The sequence below is a fragment of the Panthera uncia genome, chromosome B1, assembly GCF_023721935.1.
Source record: "Panthera uncia isolate 11264 chromosome B1, Puncia_PCG_1.0, whole genome shotgun sequence".
In the NCBI taxonomy this organism is placed as follows: Eukaryota; Metazoa; Chordata; class Mammalia; order Carnivora; family Felidae; genus Panthera; species Panthera uncia.
In genome coordinates, this window is record NC_064811.1 from 57114931 (window position 1) to 57135385 (window position 20455).

Below are 20455 nucleotides of genomic sequence, written 5' to 3' on the forward strand. Positions count from 1 at the left end.
AGGAGGAAGAGGAGGAGGGGTGGGGGAGAAGGAGAGGTAGGGGAAGGAGGAGGGGGAGGGGGTTGGGTAGGAGAAGGGGGATAGGGAGGAGAATAAGAAGAGGAAGAAGAAAGAAAATGAAGGAAGAAGAAAGGAAGAAGAAGGAAGAAGGGAGGAGGGAGGAGGAGGAGGAAGAGGAGGAGGAGGTGGTCAGGGGAGTGGGGGGCAGAGTCAGCATGGTGCCATGTGGGGCAGGGCCCTGCATTCACTCTCAGGGGTCTAGAATTTATTCCTAGGAATGGTGAAGTCAACAAAGATATTAAACAGAAGACCAGTTGCCCATAGACTCTTCTATGTCACAAAACATCCAACCACGGTTTGCCCCTACCAACTCATCTTCAATGCAAGCATTTGTTTCAAAATAATTTTTCCTGGGGGCGCCTGGGTGGCCCAGGCGGTTAGGCAACTGACTTCCGCTCAGGTCATGATCTCAGGGTTCGTGGGTCCTAGCCCCACATCGGTCTCTGTGCTGACAGCTTGGAGCGCGGAGCCTGCTTCAGATTCTGTGTCTCCCTCTCTCTGCTCCTCCCACACTTAGCTCTGTGTCTCTCTCTCTCTCTCAAAGGTAAATAAAATGTAAGAAAAAAATTAAAAAAAATAGTTTTTCCTAGCACCTCTAGGTGCTCGATGATGACAAAACAGGTGGCAGTTTCTCACCTCGCATGATGCCTATGTGATACGTGAGCCAAGCGAAAATCCGCTGCACGTGCTTACACACACACACACACACACACACACACACACGCCCACGGGCTTCCCACGCCCACCTCATTCCAGGGCCCCGTCTTCCACTGGGAGGGGCAGGGCGCTCTGTTGCAGGGCCGGCGGTTCTCGGGCCTGTCGCCCGCGCAGTACTTGCTGTGCACAGAGCGGTTGGTGCCGTCGCGCAGCGGCTGCAGGCAGCGCACGGTGCGGAGCTGGTAGCCGGTACTTCCGCAGGTTTTGGTGCAATGCTCCCACTCTTCCGCGACCCAGCTGCGGCGTGGGGGTTAGGATTGGATATGGTCACTGCGTGTCGTGCACCTTCCTGCCCCGCAGCCTAGCCTTTTCTGCTCTCTGAGCGACGCGCCACCCAGGGGGCGCGCTGCAGTTCGGAAGCAGTTTCAGAAGGATGGATGCAGCAAGCAATTCCCAAGTCTTAGAATTTTCTAGCAGTAATAGGCCCCACACTTCTATTTTTAACGCCTTAGTATTTTTCTGCTTCCCACTGACTTGGAAACCTGTTTTTCTAAAGGGTGATCGACAGAAGGTTTCTGAAACTCATCATAAGGTTGCCTGGTTAGGTTCGGGCATTATAGCAATTTTTCAAAAATACACCAACTCACTGTCAGCCAGGTGGCCTAATGGTGGTACACATCTGAAAGGAAATTTAAAAAGGGAATCCATCCGACACTTACTGAGACAAACTGTTTTGGCTGCTGCTGCTTTTTCAAGAAATCCTGAGTTCACTCATGTTTTAGTATTCTTCCTGAGATGACTATTTCATTTGTACAATTGTTGCTGAGAAGCTCCCTGTCATATCTATCCTGTTTGGAAAATTCAGCTCTCCATATTGGCCCTGATTGGGCTTGACAAAAAGGCAAAGGTAGTGTGCATCCTGGGCTTGAATACACCCCGATGGAAAGTTTTCTAAAAAGGTATTTTCAGAAAGAGTCGCCATGGGACGTGGCCAAATTCTGGTGTTGATGTCAAGGCCCCCAACACTCTCCACATCAGCTGTGGACACAATATTATGGATCCAGGTTCCAAAGGGCTGTCACCACAGATTCCATTTGGTTAATCATGTCTGTCAAAATGTAGTTGAGGCAGACTATTATTTATCCTTTCCAAAGCTACCTTCCCTCTGTATTTTTTTTTCTTTCCACATATATGGGGTACCAAAATATAACCATGCTAAAACCTTGGGCAGTTTTTGGTATTCACAGTTTAAGATCGCTTTAGCCCACCAAACTGGCATAAAACATAGTGCACCAACTAAGAAATTGTTCTCAATTTTAAAGGCCTCAATACTCTCACTGGAAGACAGATTATTATACGAGAAGTATACATTTTATTGTCATAGATACTCCTGGTTACCTTTTTCCCCTCCTGAAAATCCTAGAATGACAACAAAGGAGAAAAATAGCATAAATCCACAAAGGTAAACAAAAAATGGAATAGAAGGCACTAGAAGAAAATTTGGAACCCAGAAAGCAGTGGGACATATGGCTGCTAACTCAGTAGACCTAAGGACGAAGTTTAACTCAGCAGTAGAGGCTGGTTAAGCAAATTGACTTGCTGGTGGAACTTCAGAAATGTACTGGATTATGCCCTTAGGTCAAAGTGTGGGCTATGAAACTGTGGGTGAAGGCAGGGCTGAAAACAGGGGGCTGATGAAATGTCTGCTTAGAAAAGACATCCTGCTCCTTGCCCTCTAAGCCAGCAGGAGGTTTGAGGCTTATCCTATGTTGACGATGAACAAGACTTGTAGCTTGTGGACAACAGATATAGGCAGGACACAACAGAGAAAGAGACCAGAGTGAAGACAGGGGGTGATGTAAGAATCCTCATATGGAATGGTGAGACAACCCTAGCTCCCTACATATATACAACTTCCTATATAAATAGGGTTATAACCCCTAGGCAGGAAATTGATTCTGCTCTTTGGAATCTGATCATTTCATTAAAAGCCCTAATACACAATTAACTGAGGATCTTCACCGAAATAGCCCAGCCAGCTCACCCTACAGTGAAGCCCACCAGCAAACAAGTCTTGACCATAAAGCAAGCTTCCAAGCAGCCCTTTTAACACTTCATTCTTACACATGTGTCAACAGCCAATAATCACCAGACACAGCCTCTAACACAAATGATGGAGGAGAGAAAAGAAACAGAAGGAAAGAACTCAAAAGAAATAATGCATGAAGAAGAAAGTCATCTTTAATATCATAAAAGAGGTAAAGAAATACATTACATCTGTGAAATAAGCATCAAGTGCCTTTAAAAAGGAACACGTGAGGAAGAAAACAGAGTGCTTGAATATTAAAGTGCTCTTGGATATTAATGACATGATAGCAAAAATGAAAAATTCAGCAAGGAGAATAAATAATAGGTGAGAAAAGAAAAGAAAATTTGTTCTGTTTAGGAATCCTAACTACAGATACCTTAGAAAGAAAGAACATTGAAAAAAATAGGGGACATTTTTTAAAGAAAAAATACAGGAAAATCTCCTAGAGATGAAAGATAATTGGTTTTGTGTTTTAAAAAGTCATGGAGTGCACAGAACGATGGATGAAAAATGTTTAGCAACAAGGCAGTCCCATCACAGTTGGGAACAAAAATTTCAGGACGTTGGGAACAAAAAAAGATCTTACAAACTTTCAATGACAGACAAAACTAGAAAGCACTGGGAACCAGAATAGCAAATGACTTTTCAACAGCAACATGGGATTCTAGAAAACAACGAAACAGTGGTTTCAAAATTCTGAAGGAAAATACATTAGAGTTTGGAATTTTGTGTGCGTGTGTGTGTGTGTGTGTGTGTGTCCAAATGATCAAGTGTGAGGGTAGAAGAAAGACTTCCTATATACCCTTATACTTTAAATTCTTACCTACTTTTCTTAGGTGTAGGAGAACTTCTTATATAAAAATTTTTACTTTGTATATACTTTTTTCATGAAGCTACTGGAAGATATGACCAACCAGAAAAAAATGAATACATGAAAAGATAAAAAGACAAGAAATACAGGAAACAGAAGAGCTGATGCAAAAGAAAGGGAGTAGGCATACCTAGGAAGAGGTAAAAAGAAACATCAGGACAAGCAGAAGTCCAGGAGGGCAGAACTGGAACTTTCTGAGTGAGATCTCTAAGAAGTTACAAGTGACAGGATACTTGAGTGTTTAGTATTTATAGGAGATGGATACTCATGGAAGACAGTTTAGGGATGAATTAGTGAAAATTAGTAGAAAACAAAATATAAAAAATCAAGACATTCAATAATTCTAGAACAAAGTTTCAATAGGAAAAAAAGGAGCATGCTAGTAAGTGACTCCACTATTAGGAGAGACAGAAGTCATTAAAATAATATAAACTCTGAATATTATTATCAGTAAAAGATGGGTGATAACAATATTGGAAATATGGAGGGAGATAAGTCTGGGCTGTGGGTGTCTATTTGGGGAAGGATTACGAAAGAATGCAAAATCCTTCACTTCCCACATTGGAAATTCCATATACATAATGTCCAAAACCTGCCCCACCCCAAAAAGTCAAGTGGACACAAAAACATTTTACTTAGAGAGTTGGAAACAAGTAGTTACCAAATACCAAGAGAAGCTAGAAAGTGGTTGTTTTTAAGGAGCAGGACTATGGTAAAGGGCAGGGAGCCACAGCTTTATATAATTCCTATAAAATGATTTGACTATTTAAATCTGCTACGTATATTAGCTTTGACTAAAAATAAAATTAAGGGGTGCCTGGGTAGCTCAGCTGGTTGAGCATCTGACTCTTGATTTTGGCTCAAGTCATGATCCAAGGGTTGTGGTATGGAGCCCATGTCAGACTCTGCACTGAGCATGGAGCCTGCTTGAGATATTCTCTCTCTCTCCCTCTCTCTGTCTCTCGCTTTCTCTATCTCTTCCCTCCCCTCTGCTCCTCTCCCTTACTTGTGTGTGCTCTGTCTAAAATAAATAAACAAACAGACTAAAGATATTTAAATTTCTATCATTTTGTCTTCAGCGTATGATAGTTAACATGACTACTTACAGTGGATGTGTGCACTCTTGAATATTGCACATTCTTCTGATAGGTTTTGGCTTTTTGTTGGCCTCACAGAAACTGCGGTGAACCATTTTATTATCACTCTTCCGACGGCATCCGTATTTAGTGTACTGGAAACCTGGGAAAGGAAATACATTTCTCTGGATTTAATCACTTCTTCATTCTGTGATATATCTGATCAATCATTCATTCATTCAATGAATATTTACTGAGTATATAACAGCAGGCCAGGCACTGTTGTAGATGCTGAAGATCCAGAAGTAAATTAAATAAACAAATCCTTAACTTTTCAGAGACTACATTTAATAAATATTATAAATTATTAAATAGCACCTGTACATGTGCTAATGAACTAGACCCTGAATACACACCATCTACTGTGAGGGGCAGATTTGAGAACCACAGTGATAACACCCAGTGACACACGCTTTCAGAGAGTTATGTAAGTAATTTACTGTAGAGGGCACCAAAGGAACACAGAGGAGAAGTTCTCAAACTCAGCTGGAGGAGAGGCAGGGAGCCCTTACAAAAGCAGCATTTCTTGAACAGAATCTTGAAGTTCAAATAATATTGGGTAAAGGGAATGAAGCAGAACAATACTCCAAGCAAAGGAAATGACACATAAAAAACTGAAGATCTGTTTGAATGCCCAAGTTTCAAGTGTGAAAGGGGTAGGAAATAGGAAAATTCAATCTTAAAAGCCTTGAGTGACAGACTAGTGTTTGGACTTTATCTTGATGGTCGGTCATAGGGAGTTTTTGAAGGTCTCTCCAATCATCAACCCTGACATCTCTAAGTAAGTAAATAAATAAATATAAATATTTTTAAAAGATCGTTTAAAAAATTTCAAACCTACAAAAATGCTGTTAAGGAAAGTACAATGAATATTTGTATCCCTTATATCTCAATAACCTTGTGTTACATGTCACTGTATTTGAGGTGAATACAAACATATTTTTACATCTGTGATATATTAATTATACTATGCAATGTATGTAATATATATGTAAAATTTTGTGGAACCATTTGAGAGTAAGTTGCTGGAATTCTGATCCTTCGCTTCTAAATACTTCAGCGTACTGCTCAAAACCAGCACATCTCTTATATAATTCTTAAAATCAGAATACTTAACATAGATATAATGCTATTATCTAATATACAGACTATATTCAAAATTTTCCAGTTGTCCGTATAATGATCTTTACAGCAATGTTTTTTCCAATTAAGGGTTATGCACTGCATTTAGTTGTCATGGAATTAAGCAGGAATAGTTTCTGAGCATCTTTTTATCTTGAATATTTTTTGAGACGTATAGGCTATTTGTTTTGTAAAATGTCCCACAATTTGGGTTTTATATAGTTGCCTCCTAATGATTAGATTCAGGTTATTTACTTTTGGCAAGAATACTACATAAACTACGCTATGCCTTCAGAAGAACACATTATGATGTTAAAGGAGTTAAATCAGGGAAATAATAAACTTCCACTAATTCATTCATTCATTCATTCATTCATTCAATTACCCTGGAAATAAAGGAAGAGCGGAAGATCAAATTAGACTAGTTAAAAGACTTTTGCAATAATCTTCCCTTTCAAAATCATGCAGGAAACCTGGTGAGGAATAAATCGATGTGATAGATATTAAAAAGGTGCTTCCAACAAATCTTGTAACCAAGTAGATGTTGAGGGTGAGGCAGAAGGGAAGATCCAGATTAAATGAGCATCTTATAATGGATTAAGTATCATTTTAAATAATTAATTGAAAACATTTTATGCCCTGTCTACCTCAAAAAAAAAAAAAAAAAAACCTCTTTAGACACACATCCTTGAATTAAAATGATAAAATAAATGGTTGATGCATGCATTCCCTACTCTGAATAATATTTTTTGTTCTCAATTACTCAACATCATTGTTGTGAAAGCCCCTTGCCTTCTCCTGCCTGTCAGGGAAAATTTCTTCTAGGCCAGCTCAGTTCTGGAGCATTTATTGTTCAGAACTAGAGTAAGGGACGAAGTGAGAAACTGAAAAAATCTGAGAACAGCTGAACAGATTAACTTGGGAAAGGGCAGAGAGGCGGCACAATGTAGTGAGAGCATGTAGCCAGAAGCCAGAACACCTGGGTTTGTATCTTCTGATCTGGGCACATTACTTATTTTCCCCGGGGGCTTCACTTTCCCGGATCAGTACAATGAATCATAGTGCTGACCTCACAGAATCATTCTGAGTATCCATGCACTAATACACTGAACATTTAAGACAGCACCTGCTACCTGGTACAACTAATAGCTCCTTTATTATTAACACTGATAGAAAAGAAATGCACAGATATGGAAAGTAAAATGGAGAAGAAGAAAGGCTGGAACCACAGGGCACAGCATTTGGGAGAGCTGGGGAAGAGTAAAGTCATTAGAGGCCCCATTTCATGAATATGAGACAAAAAGAACCAGAAGGAAAAGAGCAAGAAGATTTTAAGAAGGTTTCCAGTTGTCATGAATGGACTCCTATCCTTTGTAGATTCAGAGATTTCAGTAAAAATGTTTTGTACTTATGTTTTGTTGGTATGTTTGCTATTTCTCAGATCGCAGCCTCAATGAGAGGCAATCTTTAAGGCAGAAAGCACAATAATTGGTGTTCTATGAATGGCACTTGAATGTGATAAATGTGTTCAATTGTTACCTCCGCCACAGGGTTTGGAACACTGAGACCAGCTCTTCAAAGCCCACTCAAAAGTATCTAATTCTTCCTGGATGACATTGTTGCTGCTGATTGTAGGTGCAGAATCTTCATGAATGACATATTTATATGTCAGGCTGGAGTGGGTGTCGTTCTCCTGAGGTATAATCTAATATACACATGAAACAGATAGGTAAGTCACCTGAAGAGGTTTTACATTTTGAATAAAAATTACAAATATTTTAGAATAGTGCTCTTATTAAAACTGGAAGACTTTCAAGCAGTTTCTAAAATTATAATGTTTTTATCACCTAAAGTGCAAGTATGCCTTGTTTAAGAAAAAAGTGCAAATATAAAAGACTTGGACCATAAAAAGTATAAAAAATATACTTAGGTATAAGATTTACATAATAAAAACATAACTTCACAATATGATTCACCATAGATTTCTTTAATATATACACTAAGTTATAGATCTCCTTTTGCATTTGAAAATTATTCTTTAAAATAACTCTTTTGTCATAATGGTAAATATAATGTTCCCTCCAAAAAATGTACCCATTATAGAAAAATCTAAAGAAAATAAAAATTATCCATGATTCTATCAAACCAGAGAAAACCAAAGTAACTTCTGTTATTTTGCAATATGCCCTCAAGATATTTGCATATTGCATGTGTGTGTGTGTGTGTGTGTGTGTGTGTGTGTGAGTGTGTGTGTACCCATGCATGCTTTTCTGGCTTTGCTTATTTCACTTAATGCATCAAGATAGTAAATATTCTTTGAAAACATACCTTTAAATGTCAGCAAAGTGTTTAATTCTAAAGGTAGTGTGATTATTTAACCATTCACTTGTTAATATATACTTGTATTGATTAGAATTTGTCCCCATCTTTGTGGTGATTTCTGATTTTCCTGGTGAGCTGAAGGGTATAAGCATTTTGTTGTTGTTGTTGTTCTTATAATAGACTGGGGAATGGCCCTTCAAAATAGTTAGAACAATTATTACTTTCATGATGAGAGTATATGAATGTACCCATTCAGCACTACATACTATATAATTGTCATCTTTGTTCACTGATTGGCAAAAGATTGTTATTTTAATTGTTATTTATTTGATAAATATCAATGTTTAACTTTCTTGGTTTATTAGTCACTTGTGTTTTGTCTGCTATACGCTACATGTTCATGTCTTCTTTTTTATTGGTATACATATCTAAATAATTCACACAATAAGGACATTAATCCTTTTGTAATAAGCATTGCAAATATATTCTGTTTTTTCAGTTTGTTCTTTAATTTTGTTTGGGGCAATGTAACTCTTTTTAAAAAAATAAGTTTTTATTGACTTGCACATACTAGCTTTTATACGATTACATCAGTTATATAAAGAGAAAAACATGCAATTCACTAGTATTTTAAACTAAACTTTTAGAAATAGCTTTTGCTTGAGAAATTGGGTAATACTAAATCCAACTAGAATGAAGGATTTGGTTATCTGGTTTCTGTTTTATTTTTCTCCCTTAGTCTTTATTTTTAAAACAACATTACAAACCAAGCATTGACCCTTACACTGTAGCCAGATGCCTACTGCCTTCAGCCCCAGACAGCTCGATGCCATGCTCCAGGGCTCCCAACCTGGGGTCCAGCCCTTTAGAGAGGAAAAGAAAGGCTGAGGTGATAGACTGCCATACCCCACTGTCCTAACTACCGATCTCATATCTGATATGAGATCTGTAGCTCACATCTTACATCTCTAGCTCACATTGTTCCCTGACATCACCCAGATATCAGTGGACAAAGCCTTGAGGTAGGTTATCCTGGCAGTTAACAGCAGTTAACCATGAGGCCTGTGCCACTGGAAAAGAATGCAGTGTAATTATATGAATGGAATAGAGCTTCTGATCTCCAATCATTCGAATTTAATAAAATTTTGATTAGTTATATTTTTGCTATGAAATTATATAATGTATGGAGCAGAAAGACAGAAATAAACCCCCATAAATTTGAACAATTAATTCTTGACACAGATGAAAAGAAAACTTAATGGAAAAAAGAGGATGTTTTTCAACAAATGGTACTGGAACAAGTCATTGTGGTGGCTTTAAAAATGTGTCCACAAATCCTTTGATCCTTTTTCTCTCAATGAGTGAAGCTTAATTCTTCTCCCTTTCAGTGTGGGCTGGATTCAGCGACTTGCTTCCAGCAAACAGACAACAGCAGAAGTGATGGGATGTCACTTCCAAGATTAGGTTAAAAAAGACTCTTCTGTCTTGGCTGTACTCTGTCACTTGGATCACTCATTCTAGTAGAAACCAGCTGTCATGTGCTAAGGACACTTAAGGAGGCTATGAAGAGGCTCACGTAGTGAAGAACTCAGGCCCACCAGCCACCACATGGAAACGCTTAGAGGAAATCTTCTGAGGCCTTCCAATAGCCCTGTGACAGAGCTAGGAAGCAGATGTCCCCAGTAGAGCCTTGGGGTGACTAGCCGCAGCTAACAGCAACCTCATGAGATACCCTGAGCCACAACTAGCCATTTCAACAGCCATTTTCAGCCAAATACATGGCCCACAGAAACTACGAGATAATCAGTGTTGCTTTGTGCTTAGCTACTAAGTTTGGGGTAATTTGTTATGCAGCAATAGATAGTGTAGACTGCCATATGCAAAAATAAGAACCTAACACATCACACAGAGTTTATATAAAAATCAACTCAAAATATAAAATATAAAACTATAAAACTTCTACCAAAAAAAGAAGACAATACTTTAACATTGGATTAGGCAGGAAAAAAATGTATATAGAATACCAAAATCTTGATCTATAAAAGAAAAAATGGATAAATTAGACTTCAGGAAAGTTAAAATATTTTGCTCTCAAAGACACTATTAGGAGAACAAAAAGAAACTATACATTACGAGAAAATATTTGATAAATCATATATTTTATAGAGGACATATCAAGTATATGTAACAAACTCTTAAAACTCAACAAATAAAAAAAAAAAAAAAACCTACTTCAACAATGGGCAAAGGATTTGGACAGACACTTCACCAAAGAGAAATAATTTTCAAAGAGTATAAAAACACCTTGGAATTGAGTAGAATGCTTTGGCTTTAAGTTAGTATAATATTTTCTATAGAGAATTCAATAAATATTTGCATACAGAATCCAACAGTATTTTTCAAATCAAGTAGATGTCTTCTGTTTTCATTCACGAGAGAGTAATAAGAGTTGTCTTGCTCATATTAAAAGCAATAAAACTGGGCAGGATATAGGAAGGAACTTTTTGGGGGCACTGTATAACACAGCAAAGGATAGTGATTCCAACAAGAAGAGAAACATGCCAGGTCCCAGTTTCCTGACGGGGCCAGGTTCTGGACCCTGGCGCAGGGAACAGGAGGCTAAGCCAAAATAGCAATCTCACTGAGATGAGGAGATGGAGGGTGGTGTTTGGAAATTGCAGGCAGGACACTAAAGAAGGGGCTACACAGAGGGGTGGCTCAGAAGCTGCATTAATCCTAGACTGAAGGCTGGTCTGTGCATGCCCCAGCCAAGACACCATGCCGACTACTACTGAGAGGCTGCTGTGGGGCTGGGACTCAGACAGGCAGGGACATAGGACATAGGGACATAGGAGTTCTTTTATAGCTAGATGAAGAGACCTCACTAACACTTCAGGTAATCAGTTAAGGTATCAAACAGGCCATGCCATTAAAATAAGGACAAAATTGAAACAGTCAGCCCTAACAAAGCATAAACCAGGCTCCAAAAATCAGGAGAAAATGACAGCCCGAACAAAACCCAACAGCTTGTAAAGAAGGTAACACAGGGCCTCCTGGGTGGCTCAGTCAGTTAGGGATCCAACTCTTGATCTCGGCTCAGGTCATGATCTCACAGGTCGTGAGTTAGAGCCCTGCATCCGACTCTGGGCTGACAGCATGGAGCTCGCTTGGAATTCTCTCTCCATCTCTATCTTCCCCTACCCCACTTGTGCTCTCTCTCCCTTTCTCCCTCTCTCTCTCTGTCTCTCTCTAAATAAATAAATAAACTTTAAAAAAAGGAGGCAACATAAACCAAACACCCTACAGCTTACCATCTATAATGTCCTCTGTACACTTAAAAATTTCTCAGAAGTAGGAAAATGTGACACATACTCAAGAGAAAAAAGCAGCCCATAGAAGCAGACAACATGAAGACATGGGACTCAAAGAAAACATTAGACATAATGGGTGAAATATATGGAAATCTCAGCATAGGAATGGAAATCTCAGCATAGGAATGGAAATGATTTTTTTGGAAAAAAAAAAAAAAGGACCAAGTGAAAATTCTAGAAAAGAACATCAACTGACATGAAAAATTTACTGGATGGGCTCAACAACAGATTGAAGACCACATAAGACACAGTGAACTTGAACACAGCTCAATAGCAATTATCAAATCTGAAGAACAGAGAAAAAAATGAGTACAGAAGGATGAACAAGGTCCAGGAACTTATGGAACAATTGTGTAAATGAGGCCTAGGAGAAGAGGAGTGAGAGATGGGGGAAAAACACACTTGTGGAATCAACCCAAATTTGGTAAAAACAAACAAACAAACAAACAAACAAACAAACCCCCAAAAAACCATCAAACTTAGATCACCAAGATGCCTGGTGAAACCCAAGCCAGATACAGACAAAAAACATCACAAACTAAGCATATCACAGTCAAACAGCTAAACCAACAAAATGAAACAAAACAAAAGATACGGAGAAAATCTTTAAAAAGCAGCCAGAGAAAATGGATACTTCACATACAGAGCAGCAATATGAATGAGGCTGACTTCTCATCATAGATGATGGATTGTAGAAGACAAGTGTCACGTAAATGAGCCAAAGATGGCTCCTGCTTGTTGGCCCCTACTTTTGTTTCTTCGGAACAGGCTCAGACCTTTTAGCTCAGAAGCCTGCTAGCACCAAACTCAAATTTTAACACACACACTTCTTTTAAATATAGCCCAAACAAGCACATTTGTATCCATTTTAGGCCCTGTTACTTAGCATACCCCTATGAAACCGCACTCAACATTTGCTAACTATAAATAAGACTATGGCTACAAGGACCCCAAGCTGCTGCTGCTCTGTGGAGGACTCAGTACAGAGACTCCCCATTATGCTGCTGAGTGACATCGCCTAACCAGAAACACCCCCTCTCCAATCCCTTCTCTTCCAGGAGTTCCTTTGTGCATCTCTGCTGGATGGTGGCCCTGCACTCAAACCTGCTCAATGGTCAATAAAGCTTGTGCATGCCGCTTCCACCCTGTGGTCACACCTACTTTCTTAGTGAGCCCTCCAATTCCTTGAACTCCCTCTAACAGGGTAAAAATATCCCTTCTCTCTCTCTGCCCCTCCCCCACTCATTCTTTCCTTCTCTCTCTCTCTCTCTCTCTCTCTCTCTCTCTGTCTTAAAAAGAAAAATAAATAAAAAATTAAAAAAAAAGAAATGGTAAATATGTGGGTAAATATAAAAATCTCTCTTCTCTTTTGTCTTTGCCACATAACTGATTACTAAAAATCAGCAATCATACTACATTATTGGGTTAAAATGTACATATAATAAAACATATGACCAAGTTGCACAGAGTAGGGACAGGCAGATAAATGGAATAATATAAAAACAAGCAACTAAATATACAATGTTTAGGGTAAAAGTGTTTTCAGATCAAGTAATTATAAAACTAAAATGGACATAAATTACACCCACTACATCATGAGTCTGTAATACCACATACCAAAACAATAACAGGATCGTGTAAAGGTCCATCTGTGTGAAGAGTTTCAATGTCATCTTCAATGTTATAATCCCATTCCACACCAAGATCAATGAAGGTCCGTGACTTGGCTTCCTCCCCTTTGCCATTCAGAATGTAGTGGCCTGTAGCCTGGTTCTTAATAGCTAAAGGAAGAAAAATGAGTAACCAGCATACATTTTATTTTATCATATTATAGTTTTGATGATCCATAGCAAATCTATCCCCTTTTAAGCATCAAAGCAATCAAAATGAGTGTTAGTTCTGGTATGATTCCCATTCCAGTCATTAGGCATTCAAAATCCTCAAAAAGCAGTCCCTCACTAATCAAAAACAATGGCAAAATGGTTAAATGGGAGATAGAAATGGGCAAATATTCCTATTTGAAAACACTGTCAAAAAGGTTAATGGTTTCTAACTCACTCTTCCTATATATTTCCTTAGAAAGCTGGGAATATTTTGAGAATTATGGATATTTCTATAATAATTAACACAAATCATTTATGTTAGGACAGCATATAATAGAACACCTTCTTTACTATGTATCTCTTTCAAGTTTGTAAAAATATTTATAGATATCCAACACAGTTGAACTAATTTTTAGGTAAATAAACAATTAGTTCTTATGTTTGTGAAATGCCAAGGCCACATCTCTACTTGTATGGCTAGAAAAAGCTGTTTATTGATGATAGAATTCTTAATGCATTACAGGTATACTATATATTATTTAAAAATGCTTTCTCTAATGGATAAAAAATAGCAAATGGGATTCTAAAGTTTGGAGGTATTTATCAGCACATAAAATAAAAGCTCATGTTACTACCATCTATTGAAAATGTGTAGAAAACATGAGCAGTCTTAGTTAAATACATTTATTCCGCTTGAGCTTTCTAAAACAAGTCTGATGTTTCCAAGGAAAACAATCTGAATTCTAGGAGAAGAAATAAACAATTTGAATTATTGGAGAAAGAACTATGGTTGACTGCTAGACTATTAAGGAATCTAGCAGTGAATATAATTTAATGTTTATTTATTTTTGAGACAGAAAGAGACAGCGCATGAACGGGGGAGGGGCAGAGAGAGAGGGAGACACAGAATCGGAAGCAGGCTCCAGGGTCTGAGCTGTCAGCACAGAGCCCAACACGGGGCTCGAACTCACAGACCGCAAGATCATGACCTGAGCCGAAGTCGGACGCCTAACCAACCAAGCCACCCAGGCGCCGCAAATATAATTTAAATACTAAAAAAAATTCTTTGACACACCATAAAACAATTCATTTTTTTTTTTAAGCTACCCATTTGAAAAAAGAAAAAGCAATTTGAGAGGCAAATTTTCATGGGATTGACAGATGCGACCTGAGTTCAGAGAGCTTCCTAGTGCTTTAATAGATCAGGGAACAAGTGGAAGTTAGGTTTACATTGGTACATAGACCTTTGAAGATAATGCCATTTTTACACGATCCTCTCATAAAGGAGGAAAAGAATCTTCTTGTGGAAATTATAAACAGCCATGCAAATGGATCTCCATGTGCCAGTCAGAAACTGGACACATAACTGGTATTAGGAAAATTTGCACTAGACTAGTAAAATTCACATGTGGTTGCTTTTCGGTAAAATAACTTAAAATGCAATAAAAGTAAGGAGAGGCATATAGTATGGCATCAACCAAAATATCAGAACAAATTTGTCAACCTATATATGGCAAATTTTTCTGATATTCTTCCTTAATTTAATGCATTTTATTAACATACTTATTTTTCTCCTCCCCTTATACAGAGAAAAAGTGCATAAAAAACTTGTTAAATAACTTTTTTTCCCCACATAAATAATGGACCAACCCAGGTTTCACCAAAAATTAGAGCTCTGTTTTTGCATATTTCTTGTTTTAAAGAAAGAATAGTGGGGAGAAATGACCAACAAAAACCATATAGTAATGCATTTATATGTAATTTTAACTCTTGCATATCTATGTATACATACACATATACGTATATATACACACGCATCAGCACACATGACTTCTTTGACATTTCTCTAAGGTCATGCTAAAGCAAAGCCAGCAGACAGGAACACTTACCAAGAATATGAGGAGAAGCCTCGTCTTCTTGGATTAACACATGTCTAGCACCAGGGGGTATATCAAACATCTTAAGGTACCCTTTGCATGTGTAGTAAATATCGGAGAAAGCAAAGAAGAAAACAAAAGCAACAACCATGGTTAGCCGAGCATGAAATTCTCACTGCTCCTGCACGCAGAAGAGGGCATCCATAAACTGACAGAAGCAGTTTCAGAATTAACTTCAAAGCATTGGTAGTTTTTGTGACAAAGGGCATGAGATTAGAGAAAACCTTTTTTTTTTTTTTTTTTTTTGTAATGGTGGGGAGAAATTAATCTTGTTCCCAATCTATTAGTCATTTATCTGGTATTAGACTATGAATTGTGTCAACAACAATTCAGGTAAATACTACACTTTCCTGTGTACTACTATGTGATTTTAGAGTTTGTTGTTATTGCAGTTAAGTTTGTTTGTTTGTTTGTTTATTTATATCTGAGTATAGTTGACACACAATGTTACATTAGTTTCAGGTGTACAACACAGCGATTTATCAAGTTTATATATTACACGATTTTAGTTTTAATTTTCTAAACCACCCTGTTGAAGAGGGGCCAATTTTTGGTGAACTTGGTGGGTAAACTTCTTGAGATATTTTATCTGTCTATGTATTATTTTATTTTTTTTATTTAAAAAAATTTTTTTAACGTTTATTTATTTTTGAGACAGAGAGAGACAGAGCACAAATGGGGGAGGGGCAGAGAGAGAGGGAGACACAGAATCCGAAGCAGGCTCCAGGCTCTGAGCCATCAGCCCAGAGCCCGACGCGGGGCTCAAACTCACGGACCGCGAGATCGTGACCTGAGCTGAAGTCGGATGCTTAGCCGACTGAGCCACCCAGGCGCCCCAAGTCTACGTATTATTTTAAAAGCCTAAGGGAAAGTATAGATAGCTAAACTTCTAATTTATGAAGTATCTTCATATTGAAAGCCTACTTTATTCTAAAGAAATTACAGAAGAAAGGGGTATCTGGGTGGCTCAGTCGGTTGAGCATCCACTCTTGGTTTCAGCTCAGGTCATGATCCCAGGATCTTGGGATTGAACCCCACGTCAGACTCTGCACTGACAGCACAGAACATGCTTAGAATTCTCTCTCTCTCCCTCTGCCCCTTTCCCCAACTCATACACTCTCTCTCTCTAAAATAATTATAAAAAGCTACTCACCTAATCAATGAGTAGCTTTCATTTTTCTTGTAATAGCCATTAATTTTAAAGCCTTAAGTTTTATCATGGGACAGTTTTAAAATACATTTTTTAGATTTGACCAAACCATTTGGTTGGAAAATGTCTGTAAGTTATGTCATACATTGCCTTTACATGGACCTTAAACTCAATCTTCTACTCCAGAAATCATGAAATCAATAGGCTGAATGGATTGCCTTGAGCTATAAAATCATACATCAATCCTATTATTGTCAGTGTCATATAAAACAAATCTTAGTATTATCACATGTCCTAAAAATTATCTTAAGATGACTTAGAATTAAGATCTTAACTATAAATCAACAATAGGACAAATAGAAATCAAGATGTTGCATCTCATTTGCATTAAACAAATGAATATATGGAGATTATGCAACTAACACCTTATATTATGAAACATCCAATTTATATACTGCAGGATGAGTGACAGAAATTCAGTTATAAATTGTGTATTTATACAATCACATATCATCAGAAAGAAATACGCTTGTCATTTCTATATGGGCAATAAATATCTACCTATGGATAGCTTTCCCCAACTTTTTCACAATATTGGTTACTGTCTTAACTCGATTGTATAGTCATTTTGGGGTTATGGTTTTCAGTACCTGAGCCTGGGTACATTTCAGTCTGTGAACTGTGCCGGGTTTGTCTGAGTATGCAATGGCCAGAAGTAACGTGCTTAAGATGCTAAGGACAGCAAAACAGCTTGATGCCATTTATGGATGCCCATCTTTCTGCAGTTTGCTACAACTTACCCAGCACATTTTTAGCTTCTCTTGTTTCAGCAAGAGAAATATTACGAGCTCCTTTGGGTAAAGTGAAGGCGCCTCTTGTCTTCCCTTAAATAGAATGTTTTTAATTAGTAAAGGTTTCACGTTGACTCAACGTCTTGCTGTTTCACTGACCGTACTAGAAGCTATATAGTAATTTTATGTGTTGAAGTCAAAATGCATTTATAATAGTTAGCTAATGCCAATAAACAGTTAGTAGTCAATGAAAGTAAGGCTACGTGTGAATAAGAAATGATAAAGGTGATTTGAAGTTGAATACTTGCAGGTTTCATTTTCCAGCAACTTGAATTCTGTATGGCACCTCTTGCTTAAATGTTTCCCTGTTGGAAAACGTTAATTAGTCTATTGAGTGACTATGACAACATTAGTGCAAAGAAATGGATATTAGTTTATCTTTGAACAGTTTGAATCAGTATGACTGATGAAATCTTTTCTTCACCTCTTCTGACCTTGGTTCAGAAGGCAGTGGGTTTAGCGTAATTTTTGAGGTATCTAAAAAAACATATCATTGCCTCCTACTGCACATAATACAGAATGGATGATTAATGGCAAAAACTTTTTCTTTACATTAGTTCACTCTGGAAATAAAAGAATATGAATGATTTTACACCAAAAAGAATAATGTAACTGCAATAGAGAAAGCAAAATTACTTCACAATAAGATGAAGAAAATTACATGTTATTCCACCAAAACCACAATAAATGCTATAGTTTTAATTCTGTTTCCCTTGTTAAAATAATGTAATCAGCCAGATATGGCAATATTTGTTTTTTAACCATTTAACCATTAAATTGTCATACCACACAGGAATATCAAAAACATTAGTAATGATGTTACTGATGTCACTTTAGAATACAGTTCATCTAACTCTGCCCGCCCCAAATATATCAAAGACCATAACTGATATGTGTGCACTTGCCTTATGCTGCATAGTTGAGGTATAATGAGACTACAAAGAACTAAGAGAATTATTCCATTTGGATGAAGACTACCTTTCTAATACTTTCTTTACTTCTAAAAGGGAAAATGACTGCCATGACAATGTGCTCAGAGTAAACCAAATTTCTTATCTTTATTTTTGCTTTGTTTCATTTTGTTTTTATCATTCTGTTAGAGACTCTACCAACTGTAGAGGGATGATGTAAGAGAAGCTTCTCAAGGAAGCACTACATCAAATTTATCTTTAAATGCTGAATTCTCAGAAACATTTTCCCATAAATGCTTACTGAATAACTGAATAATATTTATTAGCAACTAAAAAGTTGGTCAGTAATAAATGTTTGTATCCAGATATTTTATGAAAATTCCAATGAATAATTATAAAACCACTCATAATTTTGCATATTATTTGTGCTTTTTTTTTCCATCTACTGAAATTTCACTGTACGCCTAAGCCCAGATCACTGACTCTGTAATAAACATTAAAGTTTATTTATTTTTGAGAGAGAGATTGGGAGGGGCAAAGAGAGAGAGAGAGGGAGACACAGAATCTGAAGCAGGCTCCAGGTTTTGAGCTGTCAGCACAGAGCCCGAAACTCAAAAACTGCAAGATCATGACCTAAGCCGAAGTCAGATGCTTAACTGACTGAGCCACCCAGGCACCCTTGTAATATAAAACATTTAGAATTATGTGAAATATGGACTCTAGATTCCTAGATTTATAAATGGGATAAATTTTTTCACCTTTAAAATAAAAGCAGCAAAACTAATGAATATTTTTAAAGTTGTATTTAGAATTGTGTGTGTGTGTTTTTAACTTCCGATCAACAATTTACGTGAACAAAAAATTCAAAATAAGCATCAATTCTAGGGGTGCCTGGGTGGCTCAGTCAGTTGAGTGTCCGACTCATGATTTCAACTCAAGTCATGATCCCAGGTTCATGGGGTAGAGCCCTGTATTGGGCCCCACATTGGGCTCCAAGCTGAGAGTGGAGCCTGCTTAAGATTTTCTCTCTCTCCCTCTCTGTCTACCTCTGCCCCTCTCCCCCACTTATGCTCTCTCTCTCAAAAAAAAAAATCAATTCTAACAATTAGGTCTTGTAAAAAACATAAAACAAAACAAAACACATATTTTAGCTAACTACTATATTTGATATTGATTTTATTTCTTCATTATCTAAACCTAGTAGCCAATTTTTCATCATGGATGCTACGGAGTATGAATTTAATCCCAAGTGTTTGTTTTTCTTTTCTTTTCTTTTTTTTAGTTCCTTGAAACTTAATCTGAATAAAACTAAACCAGCAGCGAAAGTTTTGTTATATTTATAGGGAAATGCTACATTCCTTAAAGAAATCTCAAAAAGTACAAATCCTAGAGAAGGATAGTAAATTCATGAGAGACCTCATCTTACCAAGTTTCCTGGGGGTTCTGGTAAAGGTCCCCTTTACGGTTCGACAATGAGAATTATCTCCTCCACAGACACCACACTTATCCTCAACCTTGTTAGAACCGATTTCTTTATCACAGCCCACTTTCTGGAAAGAGAAGATGTTAAGCATGGGTAGTTTTAATGTGCCAACTAAAGGTGAGAATCCTAGACAATGATGAAGCATTTGTTTCACTGGGACTCCACAGTGAGGTGGTCTGCACCAAGCCTTCATTCCAGCTCTCATTTCTAATGCCTCAATCTTTCGAAGAACTACTGTGAAGTCAAATGACTTGTACTCTAGGTTAAATTCTACTCTAGGATCAATTCCCCCAGTCTAATGAAATATTTATCCCATTATACATAGTCATGACCATCAAACATTTACGAAGCACAGATGTGGTAGCTGATGCTGAACAGACCAAAAGTAAAGATGGCGTTTATTCCCCTTGTTGCTTTCCTATTTGGAAAGATGAACAGCAAAACAGTGAGCTGTGCATTAGCATAAGCTTTACAAGCTGTTTAGGGATGTGAAACAAAACTTTATGAAGTGCTGGAGATTTTTATAGGACCCTATGGAAGGCATTTCAAGAACGCAGAGGGATTAAAATAGAGTCATGGAAGTTGCTCATGGAAAGTGGGTTCAAAGAGCAATACTTAAGCCATATTTAAACCAATGAGGGGTGCCTGGGTGGCTCAGCTGGTTGAGAGTCC

General features: G+C 37.6%; 1 protein-coding gene across 1 annotated transcript in view; it reads right to left on the minus strand.

Moving 5' to 3' along the window:
- ADAMTS3 (ADAM metallopeptidase with thrombospondin type 1 motif 3) overlaps positions 1 to 20455 on the minus strand; it is a 258079-nt gene that overhangs the window by 8958 nt on the left and 228666 nt on the right. The window contains exons 15-20 of the mRNA XM_049630608.1: positions 19727 to 19850; positions 15341 to 15421; positions 13246 to 13409; positions 7475 to 7640; positions 4784 to 4916; positions 807 to 1014 (exon numbers count right to left, since the gene is read on the minus strand). Of these exons, the coding sequence (XP_049486565.1) occupies positions 807 to 1014; positions 4784 to 4916; positions 7475 to 7640; positions 13246 to 13409; positions 15341 to 15421; positions 19727 to 19850 (876 nt within the window). The remainder of the gene's footprint in view (positions 1 to 806; positions 1015 to 4783; positions 4917 to 7474; positions 7641 to 13245; positions 13410 to 15340; positions 15422 to 19726; positions 19851 to 20455) is intronic.